This window comes from Danio rerio, chromosome 21, assembly GCF_052040795.2.
Source record: "Danio rerio strain M-AB ecotype USA chromosome 21, GRCz13ab, whole genome shotgun sequence".
Classification (NCBI taxonomy): Eukaryota; Metazoa; Chordata; class Actinopteri; order Cypriniformes; family Danionidae; genus Danio; species Danio rerio.
Genome location: NC_141041.1, coordinates 31,550,011 through 31,562,616, shown reverse-complemented (window position 1 = coordinate 31,562,616; position 12,606 = coordinate 31,550,011). Strand labels below are relative to the sequence as shown.

The following is a 12,606-nucleotide window of genomic DNA, read 5'->3' as shown; positions in this document are numbered from 1 at the left end:
TATCAGTACTTTTACTCCACTATTTTCCTTCAACCTGCAGTAACTACGCGATTTTTTTCTTGTCTATGGTGATTGGCTAAGTAGAAAAATAAGTCCTGTGATTCCTATCCAATGAAATCACACATAGGCAGTAAATTGCATCATACTGAACAACCTGAAGACATGTATGCTTTCTAAATGCATTAAATGTGTCTAAAATCTCAATGACCCAAAGACAGTTTAGTATGCATGTCACCGATGAAATGAGAGATGTTTACTGTATGAAGGCTTAAATCACCAAATAGTCTTAAACAATGACTAAATGCACTACAGAATTTTACGTTTTCATGCACACACGGACAAATTGCATGTACACTACCCAACAAAAAAGTCTTGTTATTAATCCCAGTTGTAAGAGCAACAAATAATAACTTGACTTCTAGTAGATCATTTGGAAAAGTGGCAGAAGGTAGATATTTTTCCAATGAATTAAGGAAAAGTCATGGTTTGGGGTTACATTCAGTATGGGGGCATGGAAGAGATCCGTAGAGTGGATGGCAACATCATCAGCCTGAGGTATCAAGACATTTGTGCTGCCCATTACTTTACAAACCACAGGAGAGGGCTCCTTCTCATACTTCAGCCTCCGCATCAAAGTTCCTGAAAGGAAAGAGGGTCAAGGTGCTACAGGATTGGCCAGCCCAGTCCCCAGACATGAACATTATTAAACATGTCTGGGGTAAGATGAAGGAGGAGGCATTGAAGATGAATCCAAATAATCTTGGTGAACTTTGGGAGTCCTGCAAGAATGCTTTCTTTGCCATTCTAGATGACTTTATTAATAAGTGATTTGCGTCATTGCAGAGATGTATGGATGCAGTCGTCCAAGTCAATGAGAGTCATACACAATATTAATTATTCTTCCACTGCACCATGATTTTATATTCAATACTCACATTATTTCTGTTAATTAACAAGACTTTTGTCTAAGCAAAGTCAGAATGTACTGTCCTAATAAAAAAAAAAAAAATCAAGGCATGATCATATTTTATTTTAGTCAAATAAGCATAACCTAGAGGCCTTTTTCTTTTATGTTAGCCACTTCTGATACCATTGGATCAAACAGAAGTCAATTTATTATTTGTTGTTCCTAAATTTTGGATATGTGACCAGACTTTTGTCTGGTAGTGTAAACGCATCTGCTTTTCACAGCATAATACTCAATACTCATTACTCTTGAATACTTTTAAAAGGGCTACTTTTTACTAATACTTTGAGTAATATTTACGACAGATATTTTTACTCTACTTACACTACATTTATGGGCAAGTAATTTTTTTTTTACTTGAGTAGGACTTTTCAGTTTTCCCAGGGATGGGTTGCGGCTGGAAGGGCATCCGCTGTGTAAAAACTTGCTGAATAAGTTGGCGGTTCATTCCGCTGTGGCGACCCCGGATTAATAAAGAGACTAAGCTGACAAGAAAATGAATGAATTTAATAACTTTTTAATACCCTTTCCATTCTATTGCATTGTTGCATTCATGCAATTTTGACCACCAGGTGTGCTGTTTTGAACACTATAAAATGGTGAATCATTTCACAAAGAAATTAGTTCAGTTGTTATGTAGCTTTAAAAAGCTTAATTTCTCCCGTCACTTGACAACATAGTATATTTGAAATGTTGAGGGGTTCTTGGAAGGCAACAAATAATAGTAGCTATGCATGTCAGGATGTAAGTAGCCAGTGTGAATTCATGAATGCAAATCTAGGCAAGTGGTACTCACTGCAGAGCCACATGGGCAGAGCTGAGCTCCAGCAAAGGCGAGCTTGAGCTCCAGCTCATCCCTGCTGCACTTCTTCTACAAGTGATGTCACTGGGGGTTGGGGTTAGGGTGGCGGTAGGGATACGCTTTAAAACAGCTAATAGGAGGAGTAGCTAGAGCTCAAGCTCCCCTTGAGGCGAGCTCCACCCAAGTTGCTCTGCAGCGTGCACCTTCTTAATCTAGGAGCCACATAATTTATTCTCCTTCATTGTAAAGAATATGGTTGGACACATTTTTATATAGTTAGTGTTGTTTTGGCTTTTTTTTAGAATCTGATAAACCATGCTAAAGCTGCAGAATTGATCGATGATAACATTGTGACTTCATGTTTCCAATGAGTGCAAAGTAGCAATTTTGAAGCTCTGTGCACTCAAGTGCTCCACCCAGAGGTGACTGGGGACAGATGGAAGTGTTCTTGGTAGGGAATGAATCACCGTTAAAATGAAAACAGCAGGAAACTGTCAGTAGTTATACGTGTCAGGATGTCAGTAGCCAGTGTGTGCGTAAGTTTGTGCGCCTCTGTGAGAAAGACTGATGAATGCAAAACATGGAGCCACACACCATTTCCCTTCCTGCATTACAAAGGGCACTGTTGAGCTCTTCTCCCAAGGGTGAGGCGCTGTAGCATGACCAGATGTTTCTCTTTGCTCACAAGATATTTCCCATCGCTCTAGCCATCATTCGTTTCGTTTATATCCAATACATTTTTGAATATCCATGTTTTAAATTGCTTCGTGCTCCAGAGGTTTTTCTAGATGTTTAGGTCTTATCTTTTGTACCCGTGTAGAGCACTGTATATTTTCAGAATTGACTTGGCGGTGGGTTGACTGAACAACTAGTCAACTAATTGGTCTTGAAGAAAGCGCTGTGTAATTAAAGGGCTTCTTTGGTTCGGGTTCACTTGAACCCAATCATACACGGTTTGTAGGGGGTGTTTACAAACTGTCTAGCTGTCAGCGCACTAATTAAAGTGTCACTGAAAAGCAAAAAATAATGCATTTCTTCAACTTAGGGCACTTTTATGTCATTGGGTTGATTTTGTGTTTAACAAATTTTAACTTCTTTAACTACTGTACTTTTTTCATGTCATATCTAAGAAGCTATTTTATCATCAACTATTTATTTTTGCATCTTTTTAAATATTCACAGTATATTTTCAGCAAGTACTTGTTTTTATATTTGCTGTTTATTTCATTTATTGGATTTGAGCTGTTTTTCATGTCCAGATAAACAAAAATAATTAATAATTTCTTGGGAGAAATGTCTTGGTTTTGTATTTGTTTTCTTTTTAATTTTACAATTGAAAACATAAGTCAATCAAACTTGTTTTTAATCAAGGCCATTTGTTAATAAAGATTCATTTTGGTGTAAAATGCACTGGTTGTTATACTTTTTCATTTTTTCTAAGGAGTTTTTAATTATTAAAATATTTATTTATAAATGAATCAAATAATATAATAATTGATATAATTATATAATTATAATGAAAATAATTTAATTATAAAATCATAATTATAAGTTAATATCACATGTGAGCAGAATATTTATTTTTTTGTTTATTTGTTTATTTATTGATTGCTTTATTGTTTATAATAAAGCTAGCGGTAGTCTTGCATGCAAATACATGTAGAAAAACATAAGATTCTGACATTTAATTTACTGATTATTCCCATTACAGAATTACATTTTTAAAAACTATAATAAAAATCTAATACAAGTTATACAAATCTAATACAAATCTAATACAAGTAAAAACAATTCTTTGATGCATGTATTTACTCTGTTGGACATTTTTGTATCATAAAGGAATTGTTCATTTAGACTTAGGGCGGTTTCACGCCTAGACTTTTGTTTCGGAACCTTGCACGTTTCCCTAGTTAGTACGATTCGTTTGGCATATGTGAATCCAGCAATCGCGCTTGGATCGGAAAACAATCGGACCGAGATTGCCTGAATGAGGTGGTCTTGGCTTAATTGAAACAAACTCTGGAGCGAATCGATTGTGGGTGGGATTTCATTCCTACTTGTAATTGCGCGCTTCATGTAAAATACGAAAGTAAAAGCGTGTTAACTATTCATGACAGCTGTTTATCCGTTAGTAAAATTGACCGAACAGCAGTCTTGGTCAATCTGTTATTTCTCTTTATATTGTAAAGCCTATAATGCACAAGCCAACTGCTATGTATGAGAAAGTCTTACCTTTGATTTATATCTGGTGACGTTGTCTTGGGGTGTCACCATTCATAATGAAAGCGCACCTTTTCGCTTATAGTGTCTTATTGCTCATCGTAATAAATAAAATAAGGATGCATGACAGCCGAGCAAGACACAAATAAATTGTGAAACTCTGACCAATGTAAGGAGAGTTTTCTTACAAGTGACTTGTTTTGGCTCTTTTGGTCTGCTTAGAAGCTTTGCCGTATGAAAGTGAAGCGCACCAAGAACAAAGTGCAACAATGTAAAAATTGTAATCCTTTTTTCGCAACAAAAGAATTGATCCTCAGGTGTGAAAGCACCCTTAAAGTCCAGAAATGCTCACAATCTCAATTGGGTAGTCATTCTGACTTATCAACAAGTATGACTTATTCCCAATGTCTAAACAAACTGTCCATTCCCACACAGGAACAAGGAAAGGTTGGTGTGATCTTCAATGTGGGCACAGATGACATCACCATAGACGAACCTGCGGTCACTGTCAACGACGGCAAGTACCACGTGGTTCGCTTTACGCGTAGCGGTGGCAACGCCACCCTCCAAGTGGACAACCAGCCCGTCATCGAGCGCTTCCCGTCAGGTAGGACCACGTGGAGAATGGGGAAAGCCATCAGGGTTGGGGACGGGGGGGAATCCCATTACACATGTGGTTGGTAGATATACTGGGAGCAGCTCCTCTGGGAATGGACACATGGAGGTCAGAGAGAAACACTCATAAATCAGAGGGACGCTGTTTGAAGCCCTCGCCCCAGATTTGGATTCTTACCCTTATTGAAGTGTACAAATTGATTTATAATTTCAAATGCGAATGATTTGGGTTTGAAGTGCACTGTTTTCCCCCTCAAACTCTTCCCAGAGAGTTTCTGAGTCACCACATGCAGCGCCCAGATAACCGCCGTGTGCACAATCTAATAACAATTGCAAATTGACACATTTCCCCCCAAGCTGCCTTGCCTAATACATGCAGCCCGAGATGGATTTGGATCCTTTACAGTTCTCGACTTCAGCCAGCTTCGCTCTAGGCAGGCTGAGGAAGGTGTCTCTGCGCCTCTGTAGATCCTCCATCCCTGAACTGCGTGCAAACTTTGAACCACAAAGCACGCTTTCATTTTTAAGCGTTAGCCAAAATGCCTCGCGCAGGTTGCTCTTTGAACCCCGGCGCTCTTGAATATCCCGAGTCGACGGTGTAAACTGATATTGCACAGCCTTAAACTTTTATAACAAGTCCTGATTGATGATCTCAGCCCTGCAATAGTCATCCCATGAACCGTCCCCGTCCTTTACAAACATTTGGCTCTGCGGTCCCCTGGCCTTGTGTGCTTTCCAATTAAACCTGAGCAAACTCTCTCTCTCCCCACTGTGTGCTCAGGGAGCTGCCTTCCTCTCATAGCTGCTGTTCCACAGGAAGACATTTTCTCCGTCTCTAATAGCAATCCTGTCTTGCCCATCCTGGTTTTTCAATCGCTTGCTGCTTCACGCCAGGTTAGTGCGACGTCAAGAAGTCCTTAGCTCTAGCCAAATAAAGCGCCGCCTCACCTGCTACGCTCCTTCCACCCCCACATGTGGGGTCTTGTCTGGAAATTGCCAGAGGTTGAATGGCGCTGCATTCGTCCCTGCGGCTCGGGCTTGAGATTTCGTCTGATTTCTGAAAGGGGAAATTGCTTTTCTACTGCTGCGACATAGGCTTCCCATCTGCCAGGTCTCCCTCTAAGCCCCCTCAGGTGGCGAGAAGGCCTTTCCAAAGTGCAGGGATAAAGCCCGGCTTCCAAGTCGTCACAATCATGTCATGCTTCCTTTAAATCTGAGTTATGCGCATTTAAATGGAATGGGCCGGCTTTTATGTGGCACCTGTCATCCCGGGGATTTAAAAAAGCCATGATATAGGTCTTGCGTGTCATCCCACATTCGCTAAGCTCGTGTGTGTAAACGAAGCAGGCTGTTTATCGCTTAGATTAACAGGCTCGATTAAGCCAGTTAATTAAAACGGAGGATTAGATGACCGGATATGTTCCAGGTGGCAGATTTGCCAGTCCCTGTGGACACAGGTGCTACTGACCATTCATTTTTTGTGGGGGGGGGGTTCGCTCTTAAATAGGAATCTAGTGAAAGCCTATGAATAGCAATGCATCAAGAAGGACTTTATTGGACGGATGGGTTTGTTTTCACTTTTTTTATTTTTTTATTTATTTTGCTGCTTACTTAAGGACAAGACCTATTTCAAGTTTTCTTTGAAGATTCAGCACAGAATTTGCCACACGTTAGCTCTTATAACAGGCTTATAGGAGTGGGAGTCTTGGCCCTCATTCAGGTGCAGGATGGGTAGGACAAGCGGAAGGCTTGTATCTCTCACGGCTGTCATGCAAGGATGTGACAGAATGCGCTGTCAAAAAAAATCAGTTAACGCTTGACATACTAGCATTTTCCTTCAAGAAAGAAAACTTTTAAGGTAACAAAAAATTACTTATTAATGGCTGTGACTGAATGTCTGCACTTTACCAGTATTTGGGTCAATGAAGTAGTCATACAGTAAGTTTTTATGTTATAATTAATTTTTTTAAATGCAAGATTTATAATAATATAAATATACCTCCTATTATTCGTGTATTTTATCATTTCTTCACAGTTTTTTCTCAATTGCTTTGGCTCAATTCTCAGTTGATATTTAAGTTTAGATCTCTGAACAATTAGCTTATTGTTTACTTCAGAAGGGCATTTCTTATTGATTAAAACAAATTGCAAATGCTTTGGCAGATGTCTGCAAACAGTAAGTGCAATTTTCTATAGCTTGGGCAAAAACTAATTGCATATGGCTTGTTGATCAAAACTGATAAGTCAGTTCTCATTTAAACTGTCAGACTCTTCACAACTTCTCAATCATTTTTCATTGTGTAAGCCATCACATTAAAAATTGTTTATTTAATTATCAAACATTTGTATATGCATATGTTTACTCCTATAAATATCTGACATTGACATTGTTTGTAATGTCTGCTAAATTGGTAAATTAGCTCTAGTTGCAATACAATTTGTGTTATCTAACACAATCTCACGGCAATTCACAACTTTTTGATTTAGTGGCTATTTCGTATGAATTCTTACGATCATCCCCAAATGACGGTTGGGTTTAGGGGTAAGGTTATAGGGTAATAGTACAATTTGGTACGACTAAACTCGTACGAATTTGTACGAATTAGCCACTCAACTGACAAAATGTAAAATAATTACGTTTTCTCTTACGATCAGGCTGATTTATCATATATGGTACCAAATCTATATTGCCCATAGCACAATCACTACATTTACAAACCTGAACTTCAGAAACATGCTTGTAGTTTTTTGTGGTAAGGTACAGTTTTTCTTGATTGTTTTGATGCAGCTGTCAACTGAAACTCCACATTTTCAAAACAGTTAACACACAGGCCTAAAGCAGCACTCTTGGTCAAAATGACACATTTTGCTTGCAAAACACACATACTGTGCAAAACATTTAAAATGTGCAACAAAAGCTAGTTTTACCTTCAAACAACACAACTTGCAAACCAGTTTATGAGCTCTTTCAATCAATCATTACACAATGGAAAACAAAATACAAAATACAGAACTCAGAACAGTGAGAATCAGTGCGCCATTGCTTGCCATTGTAGCCTATTGCCAATGCCATTTGTTGTCTTTCTATTTGGGCTGTCAAATTTGCCTTTTTGCAAAGAATTGGATTCAGAATAAGAAATGCTTTGATTAAATTTATATTGTATATTTCCAACTGTCGCTGAAAACTGAAATACTAAAATATAAAAACTAAAAGTAATAAAATGCTGTAAATATTAGAGAAAACACATGTAAACCAATATACATTCAAATCTATTGGAAATATAGGACATAGCCATTGTTTGACCTCCTCCATGCATGCTGGCACAGAACAACCCAAACCTTCCACCGTTTTTAATGTTTGCAAACTGATTGCTAATTGAAGATTTGTGAGAAGGAGTGTCAAAACATTGCTTCAGTGATTTCATATTGATCTTGGTAGTTTCTAATGGTTAGGAATCGATGGTTTCTGTTTAGTTACCATAGCTAAAACAATGGAGTTTGGACTGCTTGAATGACATCCGTGTTAACTGTTTTGAAAAATGTTGGGGAAATTGTGTCAACCCAATGAGAAAGGGTTTACATACTTGCAAGACCTGTCTTCTGCTCTGCTAGGATAGTGATAATGAAAATGAGGTGGAACCTAGTTTCTTTAACCAGGTCAAAGCATACAAGAAAAATGGTAAGAAATATGAAGTATACAAAACAGTAATTGGACAAGCAAGATTGCACTTTGCATGAAATACATTTGTCCACAAATACATGTACTGTATAAATACAAAATGTTTTTTTTTTTGAGACTGTTGACTCTTCTCAACAAATATCAGACATTTTTAAACCTTAATTTTCATGGTTGACTGTGATGGTGAAAACACAATCATTTTGAGCAGTGTGGCTCACGCAATGACAAATACACCTTATGTTTTGGTGGCCTTGGCCAAATTACTGAAACAATAACTAGGATTTGAAGCATGAATGAAATTTAGTTTGGGGGAGTAATTACATTTTGCAGACATGAAATAAAGTTCTGAGAATCCAGCAAACAGTTTTGACGTTTGCAATCACAGTTTAGAGAATGTTAAGTCTCTTTTAAAAAATGTGCTAAAGTAATTGAGATTAACTGTATTTGGCATTTGTATTTCTTAGGGGCAAGTTAAATAAATCAACTGTAAAGATCTTTTCTAATCTTTTAAATTCTTAAAAATACATATTATTTATTGCTATTTTTACAAGTTATCACAGTTTTCTCAGTTGCTTTGGTGTATTTCTCACAATACTATTTACATTTGCACAACAGTTAATGCATTTCTCAAAACAATTAGTGCAAACTGCAAAACCTAGTTGATAACCTACAAAAGTGTGTCACTTGCTCAAAATGGATAGCTCGCTCCTCAAAGCAAGTATTCATGTCATATCAATCAAGATGAAAAGTACTAATGCCATTGTTCATTCAAGTCAAATGGCTTTGTCATGTTTTAATTATGACAGTTTACTCTGTAATTTTTTTTCAAAGCAATAAAGTTAGATTTTGGTAACATTTCCTGAAAATGCTCTATATAGCACTATATATTATTTGCACAGCCATTTGAAAAATAAAATACAGTAAAGTTAGACATCACTGCATTTAGTGAGGTATCTCAGAACAAGACACTGAATCTGTGTGTTTCACATTTTTACTGCATTTGCTCTTTACAATTCTGATTTAATCAAAGCATTGTGCAAAAGAATAAATACACCCTTATTTACATCAAGCATAAACTTCCTTTGGGTAGAAATGTACACAACCGTAAACAATATTGCAGAACATATTGGAACTGAACGTACAACATACACAGGTCTGTAAATAATTCATGAAACTGTTCAATGTAGAAGACATCTTATGAAAAAAAAGGATTTGAAAAATTGTATAAAATTATCTTGATAGATTTTGACAACTAGTTCAACATTTTTGTATGTAATGACTCAGGTAATAAAATGAGGACTATTAGTTTTATATGGAATGACTATTCAGCATTTACAAGTTTAGTTTATTTTGACTGACTTGACGTAAGTAAATGATAATCTTATAAATAGCAGAGAGTTGCATGAAAGCAATTGATGCGTGTCCAAAAGCATTTGCAGTGTGTTGAAAGGAATGAGAAACTGCTACTATGATGTGCAAAATTAACTAATTGTTTTGAGAAATGAATCAACTGTTGTGCAAATGTAAATCGTGTTGTGAGAAATGCACCAAAGAAACTGAGAAAAACTGTAATTGTATTCATTATATGTGTGCTATAGATTTAGAAACATTATGTAATGGTTTGAGAATCTGAAAGTAGTGTTGTGTATATAGATAGATAGATATATAGATATATAGATAGATAGATAGATAGATAGATAGATAGATAGATAGATAGATAGATAGATAGATAGACAGACAGACAGACAGACAGACAGACAGACAGACAGACAGACAGACAGACAGACAGACAGACAGACAGACAGACAGATAGTAGATAGACAGACAGACGGACGGTCGGATAGATAGATAGATAGATAGATAGACAGACAGACAGACAGACAGACAGACAGACAGACAGACAGACAGACAGACAGACAGACTTTGTAAGATACCTTGAAGTTTTTCAATATTAAACTGCATGAAGCAACATGAATACAAAGTCCTCTTATGTAAGGAGCTGTCAGATGTTTTAAAGTCAGTTTTATGAAGATATTTCCTTTCCTTGAACTCTCTTGTGTATCATTGACCCATGTACCGAGTTCAGTGAAATCTTCAGAGGATCTCTGGCCCAATCCACAGCTTTATTTGTCATGTCTGGAAGGAAATCAGCGTCACTGTGTGGCAAACAATGACCAGGCCGCGGTATAAAGGGGTATTAGGGTGACTTGTGGATTTTGACAGGATTGTGCTGAAGAGCTGAGCAGAGAAAACAGCGGGATGAGGAGATTGTACTTTTGAGTGAGTAACAGGACCCGAGAGCTCATTTCAGCTCTGATGAAGGGATCTGTCAGAAAAAGGGAAGTGAGGAGCCTAGATACACGCCGTCTCTTATCTGGCAGCCATGACACCAAGCCAATTACAGCTTCTGTGTCTTCTTATAATTACACATGTCCTAATTTATGCAGGTACCTCGAGATTTTGATACTAGATGCAGCACTGATTGCATTGTTCTCACTGATTTCTTGCAGAGACCAGAAAATGTCTTCCAGAGCAGTAACCATTGTATAACCGCACACTCTAAAATGTGACATTATCACTGATATCATTGTTGTCCTATTGACTGCATGAAATTTTCCTCAAGTATTATTCGCTGAGATGACATCACAATCGACCAGATCAAAAATTAGAAGATAAACAATCTCTAAATATGTCCTCTAAACAGATTTAAACATGCTCTAATTAGTGTCAAGCTGCTAAACTGTCTAATAACTAAGTGCAGTCCACCTTAAAACAACATAACTACCAGCATAAAGCTCGTTTAGACTTCCTAACTTGCTAAACTTGATAGTCTTGTTGCCATGTTTTTAACCATGTGACGCTTCAACTTCCAGATATTAACCTCTTATCTGTCTCTCTAAATTCTTTGAAGGGAACATTGATAATGAACGGCTTGCTATAGCCAGGCAAAGAATTCCATACAGACTTGGTCGGGTAGTTGACGAGTGGCTACTCGACAAAGGTAATAAAATGAATTAATTAAACAATGACTTAATGATTTATTAAGGCTCTGTAAGAGGTGCAGTTCCCTTAAATAGAATGACGCTTTCTAAAAACAAAAACAAAGAGTTTACATTGGCAGATCGTGGGCCAAAGCAAACCTTCAATTGTGGCTGCCCACTTGCAATATAAATCTAATTGGTGCTGTTGAGTTGGCTTGTACTTTTACTTTTAACCAAGTTAGAACTGCACCGCTTCAGAGATTAAGGTTTAATCTTAAACATAATCCCTGACTAACCCTCTAACCACGCTCCATAACTGGAATAACTGTCTGTAAATAGTTTATTTTTTGCTGTCTTATGTTTTCCTTCTGTGATCCCCTTTGACTTCGAGTAACTCTTTAACTTACATTAAAGACTAAATATACATGTGCAATCCCATGCAGTTAAAGGGACTATTGCTCTTTATAACTCTAACCACTAAAATCAGTTTCAAAATCCCTTTTAACCCTTTGAGTGTAATAAAAAAAAAAGATATTATTCGAACCATTTGCGTTATAGTCTAAAACCCTAACTGTGTAATATCTCTGGACCCATGAGACATCTGTAAACAGATGAATCCTGCATGGTGTGCGATTTCCCCATATGAAATGTTCTCGCTTATTAAAGTGCAGAAACGGTGTCAGACGTCCGAGTCAGCAAATTATTAAAGAATACGGGGCAGTAATGCTCCACTGTATGTGTAAGATTATCAGACTTTTTGGTTGGTTGCACCTTTTTCATCTATATGCAAACTTCCTTTTCTGCTCGTGTGCTGAGCTAACATCACATCGAAATGTTAAATGTAAAACAAATACGCTTGCAGTTTGTTTGAAAAAGAAAACTGACCTTTCTGAGCCTGCGTGCGTTCATTTACTGAACATGCACAAGAAGAACGTGAACTGAAGTTCATGTCTACATTTGTCTAAAAGTCATTTTCAGACTCCCTTGTGCATCTAACTAACATCCTTTATCGCTGTGTCATTTTATATGCGATGGGAGATTTTATATCCGCCGTTCAGTATAAATAGGACATTAAACTAACGCTAATTCCGTCTTAAACCCCCCCCTAAATCGAAACTAACTCAGAGGGTTAAACAGACTAAATATTAATGAAAGACATTTTCGTAACCAAATGAGAGGAAAATTGCTGTCAGCCTTTGCACATTCAGTTGTGATTAACAATGTCCCTTTAACATGTGTAATTATTTATCAGTCCTAATCTATAAGTAATGATAATGACACAAAGCCCTCATACATCAGGTCTGTGTCCTGTGTGAATGGTACGTTTTGCTGAGCAACCGGT

General features: G+C 37.3%; 1 protein-coding gene across 35 annotated transcripts in view; it reads left to right on the top strand.

Moving 5' to 3' along the window:
- The window catches only part of nrxn2a (neurexin 2a), a 762,095-nt gene that overhangs the window by 723,634 nt on the left and 25,855 nt on the right, over positions 1 to 12,606 (top strand). For 20 of the 35 annotated variants that reach the window (XM_087299955.1, XM_087299951.1, XM_087299952.1 and 17 more), the window contains 2 exon segments: positions 4,425 to 4,596; positions 11,195 to 11,284. In XM_087299955.1, coding sequence (XP_087156081.1) covers positions 4,425 to 4,596; positions 11,195 to 11,284 — 262 coding nt within the window. 35 annotated transcript variants of the gene reach the window in all.